The sequence below is a fragment of the Orbicella franksi genome, chromosome 4 (genome assembly GCF_964199315.1).
Source record: "Orbicella franksi chromosome 4, jaOrbFran1.1, whole genome shotgun sequence".
NCBI classification, from domain to species: Eukaryota; Metazoa; Cnidaria; class Anthozoa; order Scleractinia; family Merulinidae; genus Orbicella; species Orbicella franksi.
In genome coordinates, this window is record NC_138148.1 from 21,858,882 (window position 1) to 21,877,851 (window position 18,970).

The 18,970-nt window shown below is 39.1% G+C and overlaps 1 protein-coding gene and 1 pseudogene across 8 annotated transcripts in view; one reads left to right on the plus strand and one right to left on the minus strand.

Annotated features, from left to right (window-relative positions):
- LOC145484910 (uncharacterized) overlaps positions 1 to 18,970 on the plus strand; it is a 437,829-nt pseudogene that overhangs the window by 199,955 nt on the left and 218,904 nt on the right. The window lies entirely within an intron of this gene.
- The window catches only part of LOC145484906 (tRNA (32-2'-O)-methyltransferase regulator THADA-like), a 656,511-nt gene that overhangs the window by 83,203 nt on the left and 554,338 nt on the right, over positions 1 to 18,970 (minus strand). For 5 of the 7 annotated variants that reach the window (XR_014049105.1, XM_081463530.1, XM_081463528.1 and 2 more), the window contains one exon: positions 2,768 to 2,811. The exons of the other annotated variants lie outside the window; for them this stretch is intronic. Coding sequence is in view for 4 of the 5 variants with exons in the window: in XM_081463530.1 (XP_081319656.1) it covers positions 2,768 to 2,811 (44 nt within the window). In the remaining variant the exon portion in view is untranslated. The remainder of the gene's footprint in view (positions 1 to 2,767; positions 2,812 to 18,970) is intronic. 7 annotated transcript variants of the gene reach the window in all.

Below are 18,970 nucleotides of genomic sequence, written 5' to 3' on the forward strand. Positions count from 1 at the left end.
GCTATTCTTCAACTTCCAAGGAAGATAGCTAACTGATACTGCAGGATTTGATTTTGACTTCAAACACTATAAACAAAAGCTGCATTTACACATCATATTAATAAGACACCACCTTCATTGCTCCAGAGAAAGCTATTTTGTCACAGGGAGACTTTCTTCCAACGATGTGCAAACGAGTGAGAAAAGTCCAGGTCAGTCAATTTACTGAGAATGAGGCCCTTCATTTGAGATTTGTTCAACAAATAAACTCCTAAAGACGCAGCTAAGAAAAGCCAAGTGTTTTTGCATATGTTATAGCTTAAAAACAAAGCAAAAACCAGCAACAAAAATACACAACAATTTTCTTCTATTACATTGATGACCATATGCAAAAATTTAGGCACTTTTGACCAAAAAAAATTCACCCGCATCGTCACTTAGCATGGTTTTTACCAACCCTTCAATTATGCTTGATGAGGATAAAAAACTTTGGTGGCTCTTTTAATGATGTCATATGAAAATGCTTTAAAGGATTACAATCAAGCACCAAAGAAAAACGTTTTTAGCACTGTTGACTTTGTCCTTGAGGAGTTAAGGTCAGCTGAGTTGTTGGACCAAAAAGAAGTTAATTACCTTGGTACAAAAAACTACAAATCATCTCTGTTTCCTGATTACATCTTTCTTCTGAGAGTTATTTGTTTAGTGCATCACTCCAGCATCAAACTATAATGATTCTAAAATTATTGCGCACTAAACAAAAGTGACACTATTAATGAAAATTATATTTGGTATTTCTATCTGTTGATTATCACCATTATAATTTCACTTGTTTGCTGTTATTTTTTACAATCAGTAGTTTTTATCCTACAGTACAATGATTGATCCTGCTTTAGTATCTCTTAATTCATATGTTCAATTTTACTCTAATACTGCTAGGTACCCTTTGAGACAAAAAGATAGACTTACTTTAAAGAAGAACAATGCTTGAACAAACACTTTTCAGCATAGTTTTTTAATTGTATTGTAGACATGTGGAATTTGCCACCATTTATAGTTAGATCAGTGCTTAGTATTTCAAGTTTTGAGCATGGTGTAATGAGCTTCTTAATGAATACCAACTGAACTGGTTAGCTTATATAATATATTAATTTTAATTTTTTTTCATATATTTATAATGTAGGTGGACTGTCTGAGTGTGGGGTGTATGACTCCTTTAAGGACTACCCTTATTGGATCTCTGTTTTTGTTGATTTGATGTGATTAAATTGTAATAAATAAATAAAGAAAGAAAGAAAGAAATAAGTATACACTATAACCAATGAAATCATGCTATGCCTATACAAATAATTTGTTAATTTGTTACACACAGTTATGACAGTTATAATAAGTTGCAAACTGATGAATTCTATTTAACACCATTATTATAACTTCTGTTGAAGCCACAAAGAGAGTGATAAATCTCTAATACTGAAGAAGACATTTTTACATCTCTTTGAGACTTAAGCTTCCTACTTTATAAATAATGCAGATATCATCATCATTCCAATAATTAGGGACCTTAATATATCAGGACAGGACAAGCTAGTGTAGGATAGGTACAGGAAGTAAATTTACACAACCAGGCCTGTGCAAGAGAACTCTCAACTCATCTCTCTGCCATCCTCTTCTCATCAAGGATGCCATACCAAGCACTTAGCCATGGTATCAAGAATGTAAGTATTTCACTCTTGTTTTGGTTTAACAACTGTTCCAATCCATGTTATTGTCAGTTATGTTGACGAAAATGTTTATTAAGTTTGCTTTTTTTTGTGACTGTAGAGTAAAAATAATATGGTGGAAAATGTGATACTATATTCCTTGTCTGCTCATGTTTTTGTCACCAGTGGATGTAATTGTGGAAGAGCAAAAGAAAATATGCATCAAGAATAAATCAGTGTTAAGTACAGTTTAGATAATTTTGCACAAGTGTCTTGAAAGCATCTATTGAGTGAAACAAACAAACTGGACCCAATTGAATTCAATCCATGAAATTGTGTTTGAGCAAGTTTGACAACTGAACCTAATTGAACACATTCCAATGGATTGTGTTCGATTGTTTGGTGAATAAATTCCCTTGAACAAAGGTCATTTTATGTGGTCTGAGAAACACCACAAACACATGTTATACTGAGGGTATTTCAGCCTCCTAAAATGTTTTACTGCTTTTCAACACCAGTTTTACAAAAATCAAGAGTTTGCAAATCACGCACTAGATTGAGTTCAATTGTCCAATTTTGTGTATTCAACTTCGTTTGATTGCCGAACTCAATCCATGGATTCAGATTGATTGAAATTCACTTCAAATGGGTTTGATTGACTAAGCTGGGAATATTATATGTACACCTAAAGTCAGGATTCTCAAATGCTCTGGTGGCAAAAAGCCATCTGACACAGGTTTATCAGATCATTTGCATGTATACATGTAATTTCTTCATAAAGATATTCTAGATTCATTATTGAATACTGACAGAGACATTTGCCTCATATACATAAAGAAGAATAAATTCAGGGTCATCTCTTTACCATCAATAAGGCTTAAAAAGATAAGATTTCTACCATCTATAGAGGATGTCATCATTGGTTGTGTGAAAAGCTTTTGCTATTGATTTCGCTGTCCTATATGAAAATACACATCTTAAGCATGTAGTCTTTGGTTACAAGACAGATCCTGCAAAAGTTTCCCACATCCACTGCTTTTCCTGTCCTTGTATCTTAAGGTCCTTACTACTATTGCCGTTACTGTAATTACCTCTGATATGGTGAATTCATAAGATTTGTCACAAATTTCCAGCACTAAAAGAAATGAAACAAAGAAACAATTGAGCTGCTTCCACAGTGACCCTTAATGTGTGATTAAAGTAAAGCTGTCTGTCTAAAGAAACATTATTTTATGAGTACAGAGAAGTTCATATTTGTTCCATTTTGTTCCAGGCAGATCATAAATACCTATCATCATGTACCTGCTCTCTGGTCTTTGATACATTCTCTTTCGTTTCACATGTCATCACCCCCACTACATCAACACTCATCCAAACCATGTGTATCGAAAATTTATTAGCCCTTAGTTTTGGAGCTTCAGACAGGGAATTAGGTCTGATTTTGTTTATACACCCTCTGCACCACATGTTTTCCACAAAAATCCAGGAACATTGGTTTGAATTTTTTCCTGGGAAAACATTGCTCCATTTTCTAGCATCTTATATATCTCAATATGTGACCGTCGGTAAGTTCCAAGAGATCATACCCACGGCTTGTAAACGAACTGCCACATCTTTAATTTTGCTACATCTGATACACAAGTCTTCCATACCTTCCTTGCCTTAAGACTTCCGGCGTGTAGTTCAGAATTATCACAGTCTTTGACGAAAGAACCGAGGTGAAAATAGTACCTTTACAAACTGCCAAGGTTCGACCTTGTTCGGAACAGCAAAACTCATGTGCTTTTTTGTCACGTGACTCTACATCAAGGGAAAACTGGTGCCTAGTGCGCAATACCACTGTTCAACTCAATGCAGTAGCATTTATATGGCTCCTCTAAAATGTTCGTCATTTTAAACAAAACAGTCCTTCATCCTATTCTATGTCTCTGTATCTAGATCTTACAGTGTCTCTGCTAAATGTTTATACTTCAATTCACTCTAATCTCGTATGGCTCCTCGTCAGGGATTCCCAGTCTCTCTTGTGATGACTCTAGCAGAAGAACCAGCTTGTTAATAGGTCAATCCAGTGTGGATCCCTTTGAAGTTCGGACAGTTACTGATCTGACCTGACCTTGATCGTCTTGATGAGTAGTGAGCACTTTAACCAAAGACCACTGGTTTCTGCATGTGTTGTTGTCCTTCAGCAATACATCACCTTCGGTAAAATTTCTATGTTGTCTTGTCCATTTGTTTCTTACTTGTAGGCTCTGTAAGTACTCTTTGCTCCATCGGACCCAAAACTCATTACCAATGTGTTGCACACACCTCCAATGTCGCTAACAATAGACATCTTCTGTTTGAAACTTTCCAGGAGGTGGAAGAATGAGCTTCGATTTGCCAGTTAGAAGGGTGTTTGGGGTAAGCGGTTGTGGTGAAAGTGGATCACTCAAGGTGTCAACCGTAAGGGGGCGACTGTTCACAACCGCTTCGGCCTCGCACATTAAGGTTCTCAACGCTTCATTGTCCAGACTGTGGCTGTGTTCTCTCATGAGTGCCACCATAATGTTTCGCACAGACAGAATTTGCCTTTCCCACACTCCTCCAAAGTTGCTTGCTGTGGCGGGGTTCCTAACCCAGTCAATGTCATCCTTTAGAAGCTCTCCCTTAATCTGATCATCATCCATTTCTTGGAGCGCCCTCTCCAACTCGTTGTCTGCTCCCACAAAATTAGTTCCTTGGTCACTGCAGAGCTCTCTTGTGGGCCCTCTTCAGCTAATGAAACGCTGTAAAGCTTGTAGAAATGAATCTGTTTCCATTGAGTGTGCTACTTCAATGTGGATAGAACGACTAGCCATACATGTGAATAAGGCTCCATACCTTTTGACTTCTTTCCTGCCTTCCTTAACATGCCATGGTCAAAAATAGTCTACTGCACAGTATGTAAATGGGGGCGCAGGCTCAAGACGTGACTTTGGAAGATTGGCCATTTTCTGTTCTCCAGTACTTCCACGAAGATAGCGACAACTGACACATTTTGAGATGAAATGCTGGACAGCTGCATTCCCATTAATGATCCAATAACCGTTTGTGCATAGCTCATTCAACGTGACACCTCGTACACTATGTTGGGTCTTCTCATGAACATGACGGATTATCAGTGTTGTGACATGGCCAGCTTTCCGCAAGATGATAGGGGTTTTGATCCGTCCTCCAACTCTTAGAACCCCATTGCTATCCAAAAATGGATCCAGTGTATGCAGACTGCTGGTTCTCTTCATTGCAACATTTTTATCTTTATCCTCCTGTCGACATTCACGCTTTCCATCAGCTTGAAGGCCCTTTAAGACTGTAATTTCTTTTTCAAAGGCGTCAGCTTGCACTAACTTGATAACTTTTATTTCGGCCTGTTCCAAGTCGTTCACCATAACAGGTACAACAACAGAACAACTTGTATAATCGCTATTTCGATCACTGTTCTGAGAGGTTTTTTTCGCTGAAGATCCACTAATTGCTTTGCTTATGCTCACTTTCAGCCGCTGTTTGTACATCATGCATAAAGCGATCGCTGTCTTCAACCTTTGCCAATTGGAAAATCTTTCTAACCTGCTCAGCATGTCTTTCCTCTCTTCTACGATGGTAGAATTGGCAGTGGTCTTTCTCACTTCTGGACTGCTGGGGTCAATTTCATCTTCATATGAACTTTGCTTTGGCCAGTGATTTTCACTTTGCCACAAGAAACCTGGACCATTGATCCATTGTGATTTCTGCAGAAAATCACTTGCATTCAGACCTCGTGAACCTTCATCTGCTGGGTTTGATGCCGACTCTACGTATCGCAATTGTGCTGGTGAAGTGTAATCTCGTATCAACTGCACTCTATTTGCTACATAGACATGGAATCTTCGAGACTCATTGTTGATGAACCCAAGAACCACCTTACTGCCCGTCCAATGAAACTCTTCTATTCTCTCATAATCCAACTCGTTCTTGAGCACATCAGCCACTCTTACTGAGACAGCAGCAGCAGCTGCTAGTTCTAGCCAGGGAATGCTGACTGTTTTCCTTGGTGCAACGCGTGCCTTGCCCATGACAAAAGAGCAATGTACCTGATTGTTGTCATCAACTAAGCGTAGATACGAGCATTGCCCATATCCAGTTTCTGAGGTATCTGACATATGCAGTTGCGCTGAGACAATCTGAGCAAAGTCAGGGGGCTTGAAGCTCCTTGGAATGTTGAGTTACTCTAGGGGGGGCATTTGACTTCTCCACTTGTCCCAACGGGCAAGAACATCACCTTGGACTGGGTCATCCCAACTGTTGCTGTGACAAATTTCTTGCAATATCTGCTTTCCAACGAGGATGACAGGTGCTATGAATCCCAAAGGATCATAGACTGAGCTGACTGTTGACAGCATTCCCCTACGAGTACAATGCTGATCTTTCAACTCTATCCTGAACTTAAACGCATCTGATTCAATGCACCATTGCACGCCCAAAGCTCTCTCTATGGGAAGCCTGTCTTGACCTAAGTCTAGGCCCTTAATTTCCTTTGCACTATCTTCGGGCGATACTGACATAATCACCCTTCAACTGTTGCTGACAAACTTCGTGAGGTTGAATCCTCCCTTTGCGCACATCTTCTTAACGTTATGAACAAGTTCTATGGCATCTTCCTTGGTCGGCACTGATTTCAATATGTCATTGACGTAAAAGTTCTTAAGCATTTCTGCAGCCTTCACACCAAACTCCGCTTCACTATCACCTGCAGTACACTTGAGCGCAAAGTTTGAGCAGCCCAGTGAAGATCCACCACCGAACAGATGCACTGTCATACAGTATTCTTCAGGCTCCACTGCCAAGTCTCCGTTGGGCCACCACAGGAAACGAAGAAAATCCTGATCTTCTTCCTTCACCTTAACCCGGTAGAACATCTTTTCAACATCCGCCATAAAGGCAACTTTCTCTTGTCTGAATCTTGTTAACATGCCAGTTAGTTTGCTGGTCAAGTCAGAACCCTGTAAAAGGTGGTCATTGAGTGATTCTCCCTGATAGCGTGCTGAACAGTCAAACACCAGACAGATGCTACTTGGTTTTTTCGGGTGATAAATGCCATGGTGAGGTAGATACCACACCTTACCCTTCTGGGTTACTAACTTCCCAGAGTCTACCTTACGAGCATGTCCCTTGTCTATTGTGTCAGCCATAAAGTTAACATAATCAGCATGGTACTTGTCATTTGCTTGCAGCCTCTTCTTCAAACCAGCAAGTCGCTGAACTGCTTGAGGGCAGTTATCTGGGAGCTGGATATTCTCTTCTCTGAATGGGAGTGGCATCTCATATTGTAAGTCCTCACGGTGATGAATTCCCTCCTCAGCCTTCCTTAGAAATTCACGATCTTCTTGAGACATAGCTGTTCTGTTTTCCCTTTCAGAAAAGTCCAGTTCAAACATTTGTACAACTCGAGGCGTTATCTGTTCCTTGACGCTTCTCTCAGCTACTATGTAGCCACTAACATCCTAAGCAGCACTGGTCTTGTGGATCTGGATTCTGTTACAATGCACCACACCGTTGCCTTTGCATTCAATTGGCCCATTAATGTGCCATCCCAAAAGTGACCGTACAGCATATGGATCGTTCTGTTCTCCATGAATGATATCCCTTGGCCATACTGCACTAGGGCAGCTAAGTCCAATCAGGAGCCCTATCTCTACATCTTCCATATACAGTGGTATGTGCTCGACGACTTTTTGCAAATGTGGCCATCCACTAGCTGTCTCTGGTCTAGGGATTTCATCTCGGTCTGCTGGAATGTGTTGCTTAACATAGGCTCTGGGAGTGTTTAGATGTACATCATTTTCACTAAAGTGAGCTGCCACCAATCCGTCAACTACCTTGGTGTCAATTTCTTGTATGCCATGCATGGTGGTTAGCAATAATTTAGTCTCAGTTCCCTTAACGCCAAGCTTTTCCAACGACTCTTCTTTAATGAAAGTTCCACCACTTGCATTGTCAAGAATAGCACAGACTCTTATTTTGCGTTTGGGACTGTCCTTATGGTACAGCCAGATAGGGACTATGCCCATGCTCACAGGAATATCACCAGCCTCTGTCACATTACAAATGGTGTTACAAGCATTAGTGATTTGGCCACCATCTTTCTTTCCATCAATCTCCTGTACTTTACCTTCACCACTCTGAGCTTCAATTGTCACTGCTTCTTGTTTCCAGTCGGGATCATGAAGTGATGTCGGATGTTTCTTACTACAAGTCTGACAGGACTTTCTACTCTTGCAGAGCTTGGCAATGTGCTCAGAGCTGTAACATCCAAAACATAAACCTTTCTCTTTAACAAAGTTCCTTCGCTCTGTTAAAGGTTTCTTCAGAAACTCAGCACATTCGTCTAGATCATGTGCCTTGGAACATAAGGTGCAGCTGCGGGAATGAGGGTCTCGCGTGCCACCATCTGGTTTCGAGATATTTGTCCCAAACCATGAACCTTTACCTCTCTTGAATCTTTGATCTCCTGGTTTACGGAATTTCTCATCTGTCTCCCTTGATTTGCTGACCACCTCTTCTGAATAAATGGGATCTGTAGCCAAATCAGCTTGCTCTGACACAAACTGACAAAAGTCACCGAAATTAGCCATCCGTTCCTTGGTACTTCTAATTTTCCTAACTCTTTCAGTCCATTTACTGCGCAGGTGTCGTGGTAACCTCTCCCACAATTGACGAAGAACATTTGCAGTGTTCAAGTCATTCATGTAAGCCATGCCTGTCATAGCATTCCTTGCTTGCTCAAGAACAATGGAAAATTCCTGCAACCCTGATCCATCATTTGGCTTCACAGAAGGCCAGTTAGGTATTTTGAAAATGTATGCCCTTGCAATTTTGTACAGGTCTCCAAAATGCTTCTTCAGTAGTCGTCTAGCTTCTCGGTATGAATCTTCACTTTTCATTTGCAAACAACCCTTCATCAGTTCCTTTGCTTTGCAACTGGTATACTGATCTAAATAATACAATACCGCTCAATAGAATTTTCAACCTTAGATTCTATGAGTCTCAAAGGCTGTTATGAATGCTGGGTATGCCATGACATCTCTGGAGAATGTAGGTGGTTTATGTGAGGGCAATTGACTTCTAGCTTGTTGTGCAACAATCGTCTCTGACAGTTCTGTTTGTTTCTTTTGGACCTTTAGAAACTCTTGACATTACTGTCATTAACAATAGAACTTGAATCTCTTCTTGATAAGTGTTCACTTTCTTGCTTGTCATGTGACTGCTCAGCAACAATGGGTATTTCAGGTTGTTCTACTTCTGTAAATAGGTTTCCAGGAACGAAGGGTTGTGCGGATGGATTCATAGCACAAGTTGTAAATACAGCACTAGTTGTGATAGGAGTGGTGGAGGGAGTAACCATGGAAATTGTATTAACTGAATTCACAACAGCTGGCACTTGCAGTTTTCCAGCAGTAACAGTACTTATTCATACAACTGGTAAAGTAGCTTGATTACAAGAAATGGCTTGAGACGAAATGGGAGTTGAGGTGTATTTCACTTTCATGGTTTCCAAATAATCATTCATGCCATCAATGTTTTGTTCCATTTCAAATTGCTTGTAAACATTTTCTTCTAAGAATGCTGCCTTAATCTCCAAGGCGGCAGCCTTAGCCTTAGCTTCCATTAACTTTGACTTTGAAGAAGATGAGGAAGTGAGAGAACGCTTAGAACGACCAGACAATCGTAATTTTATTGAGCCAATTTCATCATCATGTTGCTTCTTTGCCTGGTTTAGGAATGCAATCACACTGCTTGAAGATAAACACGTCTTTATCGTGTGTATCAAACCATTCTTGGGCCACTTTGATCTCATGATCATCAGTCAAAGCATTAGTATATCGCTCATGCACTTCTTGTAGCCTTGAAAACACTTGATCTAACACCTGCGATTCTATGCTCACTTGTTCAACATTCGTCAAACTTAATAATAATGGTCGCACTTTGTTCATTTGTTCAGTTAAATTCAACAAAGCATTTCTTCGACTATCTTTTAATCTTCGAACTTCAAATTCCCTACCCTTTCCTGTGGGAATCCTTCGGCAGATGGCAGCTCCAGCCAACATGTTTTCTGCACCTTCGAGCTCTTCAATATCGTTCAGCGGTGATATCGCGTGTGGTGAACATTCTGGTGACGTCTCGAAAGGCAGTGACTCCAAGTCTTCTTGTTCCTTTTCCATTTCAAATTTGCCCAAAATATGTTCCTTTTCTTGATCCTCTTCGAATGTAACACTCTTTCACCGTAAATTGGTGTCCATAACCAATGTTTACCATTTGTAAGGTCGAACTGTGACCGTCGGTAAGTACCAAGAGATCATACTCACGGCTTGTAAACGAACTGCCATATCTTTAATTTCGCTACATCTGATACACAAGTCTTCCATACCTTCCTTGCCTTAAGACTTCCGGTGCGTAGTTCAGAATAATCACAATCTTTGACGAAAGAACTGAGGCGAAAATAGTACATTTACAAACTGCCGAGGTTCGGCCTTGTTCGGAACAGCAAAACTCATGTGCTTTTTTGTCACGTGACTCTACATTGAGGGAAAACTGGCGCCTAGTGCGCAATACCGCTGTTCAACTCAATGCGGTAGCATTTACACAATACTATGCTATGCACAATACTTAACAGGAAATTACACAGTTACCAAATTGGTCAACGAATTATCAGGACAATCTGTCCTATTAAAAAAGCCACCAGGATCTTAGCTGGTACCTGGAGGTATTTTCACCTATAAGTTGGGTGCTGGAAATCCCACTACAATAGAAATTTTGGTGAGATCCTTGCAAGGAATCATGTACCTTCCAAGAATCTTGCCACAATCGTGGAGAGATTTTGACCACCATGAGTCCTCAAAGTGGGAATCTTTCCATTAATTTGCTGAGAATCTCACTGAGAAGTATTCTCAGAAGAGAGAATGTTCCTCCCGAGAAAATTGCTGCTAAATGTGATAACACACTCACAGCATGCACTTCCACTTGAAAAAAACAACTTATTCTCGCTAGCTTTAGCACATTAAGTTAATTGTCTCATTAGCTTTTTGTTTTGATGGACATGCCTAACACAATAAAAAGTGAGAAATCCAACACATCAAACAGTGAAGCATGCAAATAGCAAGTGACCCAACAAGTGCTTTTAAATATCTTAATGGTAACAAAATTGCTCATTGGTCAATTTTTTTGCCTAAATCTCAGCCATATTGCTGAGATTGGTGAAATCTTTACAAGATGGGTGAGATCTCACCAAGATCTTGCCATGATGTTTGGGTCTTTCTAAATCTCAGCGAGATTGTGGCAAGGTTGCCTATATCTTGCCAAGAATGTTGAGATCTTGCCATGCTTGAGAGATTGCTGCGATCTTGCCATGATGTGTGTCTTTCTAAATCTTGGTAAGATCTTGCCAAGAGTTGGAAAGACACAAACCAGAATGGCAGGATCTTCCAAGACTTGTTGAAGTGACCTTTGACTGAACTGTGTACACTGAATTATTAGCAAAGTGCAAAACTTGACCAGTGGATAAAGATAAACCTTTTTACAACATTTGCTCTGGGATGAAGCTGTACCCAAGCCAAACAAATTTACAAATATAGTTAAGTAAATCAGGTTAATTATTATTATTGTTTGCTTGAGTAAAGAATCGGATATTGACCTAGGGATAAAGGTTAGTTCTCCTGTATTTCTATTTCAGCATAATAACAATTTTCCTTTCATAAAATGTGAACTGAAGGTGAAAGCATTTGATACTATATAAGCTTTTCGTGACAATCTTTTCTGTAAATAAATCTGATTGTTTTTGATACAGTGGAGTCATATTTCAATGTGCTTACTTTGTCTGCTAGAATTTCTCTCAACATTGACATTGTGTTAACTTTCCTAAATTTTGTAAATTTATGATTACTGGATCTGCAAGATCTCTATGAGATTCTTGGCAAGTTTTTTGTTTTAACATTTTGATATTCTCAGGAAGAAATTTTTTAGCCAAGAAATCTCCGAGATTCCAGGCAAGTGTTTGGCCTCAGAGATTTTGACATCTTGTTGAGAATCTCAGCGAGGTTTTGAGATCTCGCCAGCCAAAAATTTGCAGAGAATCTCAGCAAGATCTCAGTCAAAGTTTTGCACAAGTTTTCATCAACAACTACCATTGACCCAATTAACAGCCATGCATTACAGCAAAAGCAAACCAGCATTAAAGGAAATTGCTGCAGCTGCTGCACTGAATTCACCTAAGCTGTCTTAAAAATGTCATGGTTCTATAAATGATGCAGAAGATGGTGCTACACTATACTTCATCTGACTTCAATGAAGTCTACTTTGGCTGAAACTACAAAGAAAAACCATACAGTCTAGAAATAGTCAAATAGAGGCCGAGAAAGTATTTTGTGATACTGTTTTTTAAGATGATGGCATCCTTGGGGATGAAGAGAAGACTGACCTAAAATAATAATAATAATATTTATATTGTGCAAATTCCAAACAATGTTCAAGTGTGCATAACAGTTTTAATCCAGGTGACTATGAGCCACTTAACTTGGAAAATGGATTGTCAGTAAACAGTGGCAATTTGGATGGCACTGATGAACTGAGTTTGAAATCCGTATGTCATACATATGCGAGTGGAGTGGAGCCCTGAGTGAGTGGAGTCCCATACCTTAGAATATTTGGTAACCCATCAAGTTGAGAAAATTTGGTTATGACATCACTGTATGAACAAACGTCCATCCATACAGACTCTGGGGGAGGAGGAGGGAATCTCAAGGTAACCCTAATGGGGGAACACAACAATGTAATCTTCTCTTGGTGGAATGTGAGAAAAGAAAACTCATTTCTATTTGTTATGTCATCAAACAATAGTGAAGGTTGATCTACCATTTTCGAGATAGGTTTTAACTGAAGCAGAACATGAAAGTAAACGGCAGAGAGCAAGAGTGAACAGGCATGGTAAAAAAGGTTGCAAAAGAGAGCAGGCCAGGGCTAGGGAAAGCAGGCGAAACAGTACTAGACAATGCCATGTATTATGGTGAATCAGCCTGATAGAGACTGGAGTTGATATAATACTGAACAATGCCGTGAAGCAGAGCAAATGAGGGCTACAGAAAGGAGGCACAATACCCAAAAAATTCACTCAGAAGACTGCCGAACTTCCCAAGTTAATTTGAGCTTCGGAATGTGCAAGAAAAGTCACAATTCATAAGGTGATCAACAAGGGAAATCAAATGTGTTTGGTGAGGTTAGAGAAATTGCAAAACGGTTCACACAGCGGTAAAAAGTGGTTGATTCGTCTTCACAACTTTTGCAGCATGTTTCTGCCTAGAGGATTCACACTGAAGTGAACTGTTTAATTGCAGTAACCATTTTGTTACACTTTAGATACTTTTGCATATATTTTTTACCCATTTAGCTGTAATATTGCTGATGTGTTTAATAATTAAACATATCTTGGCTTGGCTGACCAAATGCACTTATTCATCAAAACATCCTAGTGTGTTTGATTGTCTACATGTAGTGAAGACGATTTTTTGGCATAATTTAATAACAAAATTTCATAATTAAGAGGACATGTCCACTAACATAGCACCAGTTATGGCAGATTATGAAAAATCAAAATTCTTAAAATTTCTCCCAGACATAGCCTACGATAAGCCTTCAAACCTGGTGGGATTTTTTTCTCAAAGTAGTTTTTAAAACCTGCCAAAAAAATCACAGATTAGTTACAACCCCAAGTGTGGTGAAAAACAAGCCAAATGTAGTGACTTATACCTTATCATAAACTTTGGTCTGCTCAATCCACGTCACAATAAGACTCCATTTTCAGCCTGTAAATTTATTGTTGAGAGATTTACAAGTCTTTTGAGGCCAATATTACTTCTGTGGGTTTGGACCAGGCACTTAAAATCATTAAAATTTGCTTTCTCAAAATTCTTAATTATGCACACAATTTTTTATTAGAAACTGTAAAGATTAGAGAACCTTTTCAAGACTTTCGATGAAATTTTCACAGAGTGATCAATTCTACTGTAATTTCAAATCTGTTAAAATTTCTTTGCTAGGATTACCCATATTTTCACACATCACTATTGTAAATAACGTAATTTGTTTTAATTGTAAATAAAGTAATTTAACAGAGAAGGGCTACCTCGTGGATCTGTTAAACCATTATTATTATTATTATTATTATTGTTGTTGTTGTTGCATTTGATTTCCTTGGTATTTCGACTTAAACTGTGGCAGAAAAGTCATGTTTAGGTCACCTCATGTAAGGTATTGCATTCAAATCAGTGGTGGATCCTGACCTTGAGCTAAGGGGGAAACCCATTTTTTTTTTGTTTGCCCTGCCGGCTTTTCTTCCTTAGGTGATTTTCTTGTAACCCAAAATAAGGGGATGCCAGGGTTATGGTTAGGGTTAGGGTCCCCCAGACGCCTCCCCTAGAACTGCCACTGCACATATTAAGTACTGGTGTACTCAGAATCCACTTTTGTTGTCAAATATTCTGATGTGTGGAGTACAAATCTGCCAAATACATCATCTCCTTTTTGACATTCAACTTATGTCTCCAAGATAATCAACCTCATGCCTATCCCTTGTTCTAATCAAGTAATAAGTAGTGAAGCATTCCAGCATGAAGCATTCCAGCATCAGATCCTTGCTTGCTAAACCAAAATCCTTATGTTCTGTTCTCCACGCTCATGCTGAAATGTAGTGGCGTCCAATGTCGATTAAATTCTCTGTCACACAGCAGTCACTTCTTAGGATTTTGTCACGTGTTGCCAAAAATGGGTGAGAGAATCCAGGGAGGGGACTCTGATATAAAAGGTACGGGGGTGCTCATCTTACCTTTTAGGGGTTAAAAAGTGGATATGCTACCTCTTAGGGTGTTCAACATCAAAAGGTCCTACAGCAGGAGCTTTTGCAGTACCTTTGTACTGACACAAAAAACGTTGGTGTCAGTTAGTGTTGCTTTAGAATTGGTACTTCTTAAGGGTGAAAAAAAATTCAAGCCACACCCAGAAATCAGGGTCTTGGTACCTCTTAGGAGTTTTTTTCAAACATTCCAATGAGCACCCCTGTCCTTTTTATATGGGAGTCCACCCCAGGAAGAGAATAACAAATTGAAAGATTACATAACACTTTTCAAACACATAATTTTAATTTCAAAGCTCTCTGAACATACTTTGTAACATACTTCAAGCGAAATAGGATATGGAAACATTTAAATCCAAATGTGACCCATAAAATATTGCACAGAAATTTCCCTGGCAAAGGAACTGCATTTAAATGTATTTTGGGCTCAGAACGGAGAGGGGGAGGGGATAACTCCCCAATATGGGGTGTCCAAGGTACGTGCAGCCCAAAAGGGTATGGTGTTTGAGTTGTTTATGTCTGAAATAGGGTGTGTTTTTCGTTCTGGCTTGGCATTGGGTATTTTGGTTACAAGGAACCAAATATTATTTCCGCAGCAACATTGGCAAATTTGAAGACCCTCTCAAATGGTTACATGGAGGGGCCTTTTCTGGTTAGCGGTGGTCATATATTAGAGCTGTGTACTAATTTCATAGGTCTGAAAACTGGGTATCGATTTTTGGCAGAGATCTGAAATTGGATATGGAAAAGCACAGATTTTGGAAGGGTTTCAAGGTTTTGGCCATACACCCACACCAAAACTTTGGGGAGTACCCCACCTGGGGAGGGGATTTAGGAGTTGTATGACGTCTTGTATCTAACTATTTCATGTGAGAGATCAATGCCAAATGATATATACTCTCTTGGAAAAGGCACCCACCTCCCTTTGAGAGTTGGTATAGCCATTATATTTGCTTCTAACAAAGTTTTGCAGCCTGTGGTAATACCACAGGTCACCCAAGCTCGCAACACATAGATTAGTTCTCAGGTTTTGTAGCAATCAAAATATAGGGAGTATGGGGTCTGTGAATGGTTATATTCTAAAGCCTTAAAGAGATGAAGAATTATGAATAAAAATAAACCTACCATGCTTCAAGTATGTTTTCTTTTTTCTCATGAGGTTTCTAGGCCAATTTATGGTCATTTAGGTGGTTTTTAGCCTCATTGCTTTGTCTTCCATCTTTTCCCAAGGTAGGGCACTGCATGACCCCGGCTCAATGGGTCCATTAAACAAAAAAGGCTGTAAATTCGCTTCAAATGCTCCGATCGCCTCGAAATTTCAAATACATCATGGATGATGGTTTTCTGGAGCATTTGGAGCGAATTAACAGCCATTTTCATTCAGTGGACTCGTTAAGTTGGATTCACCCAGTGCCCAAGCTTGGGAAAAGACATAAATACTATGTGGGCCTGTCCCGATTGTGCTGGGTATTTTTTTGGCACTTTTTCGAATTTGGAGTACTATTTAACATTTCCAGCACTCTTGAGCACTTAACTGACTTTTGAACAGAAATCGAGCATTTTTTGGCTTTTTAGGAAACATCTCAGCAGATTTTTCACAATTTTTCATACGTTAAATGCAATATTTTGTCCTTGAAATGTTTTCAGTAAAGCCGAGTAATTCTGTTATCATGAGTTATGAATAATTCCACCTTGTCACCTGACTGGCTGACTGTTGTCATGGAAATGCATGAGCTATGATCCTTTTAACCGTGGGTTTGTGACTTCGTGTTTCTCAGAACTTTTAGCGCTCTTTTCTGTTCAGTGCAGGTGCTGACGAAAGCATTGTTTGTGTTGTATAGCACTGTTTCTAAACCAGTCAAATAGTATAAAGATAGAAGCAACAAATCAGCTCAGCGAGTCTGAAGACGAAAACATAATTGACCCAGTTACGGTAGCAGTAAATTCTGGAGCATTGTTAAGTGCACCACAAGCCACATCAATAGCATGGAATTGAAAATTGCCTACCAACAAAGGAATTAATTAGCAGAGCGGAAGCGCTAAAACCACTAATGTGAGTGCATGGGAGTGTCTGAAAGAGTACCGAGGTCAACACTTTGCTGTAGTGGGAGGAGAACTTAGATGTAATGCCTGCAGAGAAAATCTCAGAGACAAGAAGAGTTCTATTGAGAGGCACACAAAATCTAAGAAGCACGAGCTGGGCTTGGCTAATATTACAAGAAATACGGCAAAAAGTTAGTCAATTTTTGTTCCTCAAATGTTGTTATACTTTATGGTCACCTCAGTATATTAGAAAATTGAGAGTTAAAAGTTTGATAAAAACAGGAGTATGTATAAACATTTGCTAGGAAATAAACAAAACACAATTGTGAGCAACTTTCATGCACTATTTCTAAATTTCAAGCACTTTTTATAGAAATCTAGCACTATTTGAGCACTTTTTTGTCGTGTTTTGAGCACTTTTTGGCAATTTTTTCAGCACAATCGGGACAGGCCTAGTACTATGCATACATAAGTACTATGTCATGGAGAAAAACCATTTTCAAAAAGTTGAAAGATTAAATTCATGCTATGAAATCTCTCCGTCTTGTAAATGTGACCTTTCATGTGAAAATGTGCTTTAACGACTTTCCGTTACACGGGTGAAAAGAAGAGCCATTGAACGGGTTACAAACGGGTCACCAAGCCATTGGAAACGGGTTTCAACGAGTGTTTGAACGGGTGATTAAGTATTCCGAACAGGTAGCCTAGCCGTTTGAACGGCTCAGGAAAAATTGCGAACAGAGAGCCTAACCGTTTCAATGGCTCATAACACTTTCCCAATGGGTAATGAAACTGTTCGAAGGGCTCATAAAAAATTCCGAACAGGTAACCAGACCATTTGAACAGCTCATAAAAAATTCCAAACGGGTATCTAAACCATTCGAATGGCTCATAAAAGAATTTTGAATGGGTGATCTAAACATTCGAACAGCTCATGAAATCTTCAAATGAACAGTCACTAACGGCTTATAAACTTGATGATTATAATTCGTTTTGTTTATTTTGAATGGTGCTGTGCCACTACACATCTCACTTAAAAATAATTTCAAATGGATGGCTTTTAATCATTGAAACTGCTCCTGTTACTACTTAATTTCACCACTGAAAGCTAAAGAAAGTAAACTTGAAAAGCAGAGAACATTCGTAACTGAGTTTGCTGAAGCAGATCAAAAAAGCTGAATTCTTATATACACAGTCGTTTATGGGAGTCCTTGTCAATTCTTTGTCTTTCAGTACAGCCCAAAAATAATGCACATGCAAGAACTTCTTTTTGCCTCCGCAAGCTGACCACTTCTTGCGGCTTCTCCATAAAAAGTCTAAACCTTGTTGAAGTCATTCTTGCTGAGAGTTTTCATTCACGAATAAATCATTTGGTAGATTTTTATAACTGATGGTGGAAGATTTTGGTCAAGTGCAAGCAACGTGTGAATCAAGAATGTCTCAAAATAACTTTTCAGATTGAGACAGAGATAAGGCCTTTAGCAACAACAGTTTGGCAACAGTACATTTTCGTCTCCTGGGTTCACTTAGTTTTCTTTTTCGATGACATGGAGGAAATTTCACTGTTTACAATTATTATTGCGATGTGTCCTAGAGTCCCAGACCTGCGGTGTGGTAGTGGTGTGAAATCCCACATGAAATGAGCTTGTTTGAAATGGCTTTTTCTGTTCGGAGTGTCCCTTGTGGCAAAGGTTAAAGAAACAACATATTTACTGGGAAGTGTAACCCAAATTTTAAAACAAGCAAGCTTCTCAGTCGACGAAAACAAGCACAGGACTATGCATGCATGGCAAAAGCGTGACTCAGTTTTCACGCATCAGTGATGTTTTAAACTCGATGCAAATTCAGTGTGTCACAACAACATGATCTTACCTATTCAAGCTCAGTGCATGCTGCTGTCCTCAAGTTTTTATTCAGTGGATTCTCTTCAAAATAAGAGGAATGCACAAGGCAGACTGATGAGATTTCAGTGTTCAGAAAATCATTTACAGTGTCTGTGCTTATCACAACCATAGTTATACTGGTAATGTTTATTAAACTGCATTGTAAACAGGGTAGAATTTAGGAAGTTCAGCTTCTATAGGTGACTTTCAAGATTCCTTGATTACCGTATGTTTAGAAATGCAAAATATAATTATTTTCTGCAAGAGCTCTTCACCTCTAACAATAACTTTGTGAGAAGTTTTTAAAGAAATTGACAACATCGTAGTTCTCATTTGTTTACACAAGCAGTGGTTCAGTGTGTGCTTTGAACAAAAATTGTCTTCTCTCGCAGATCACGTAAGACCCAGGTTGTTTGAATGAATGCAAATTTCTTTCAAATGGCTTCTAAACAGAATTCCGTTTGAAAACGTAA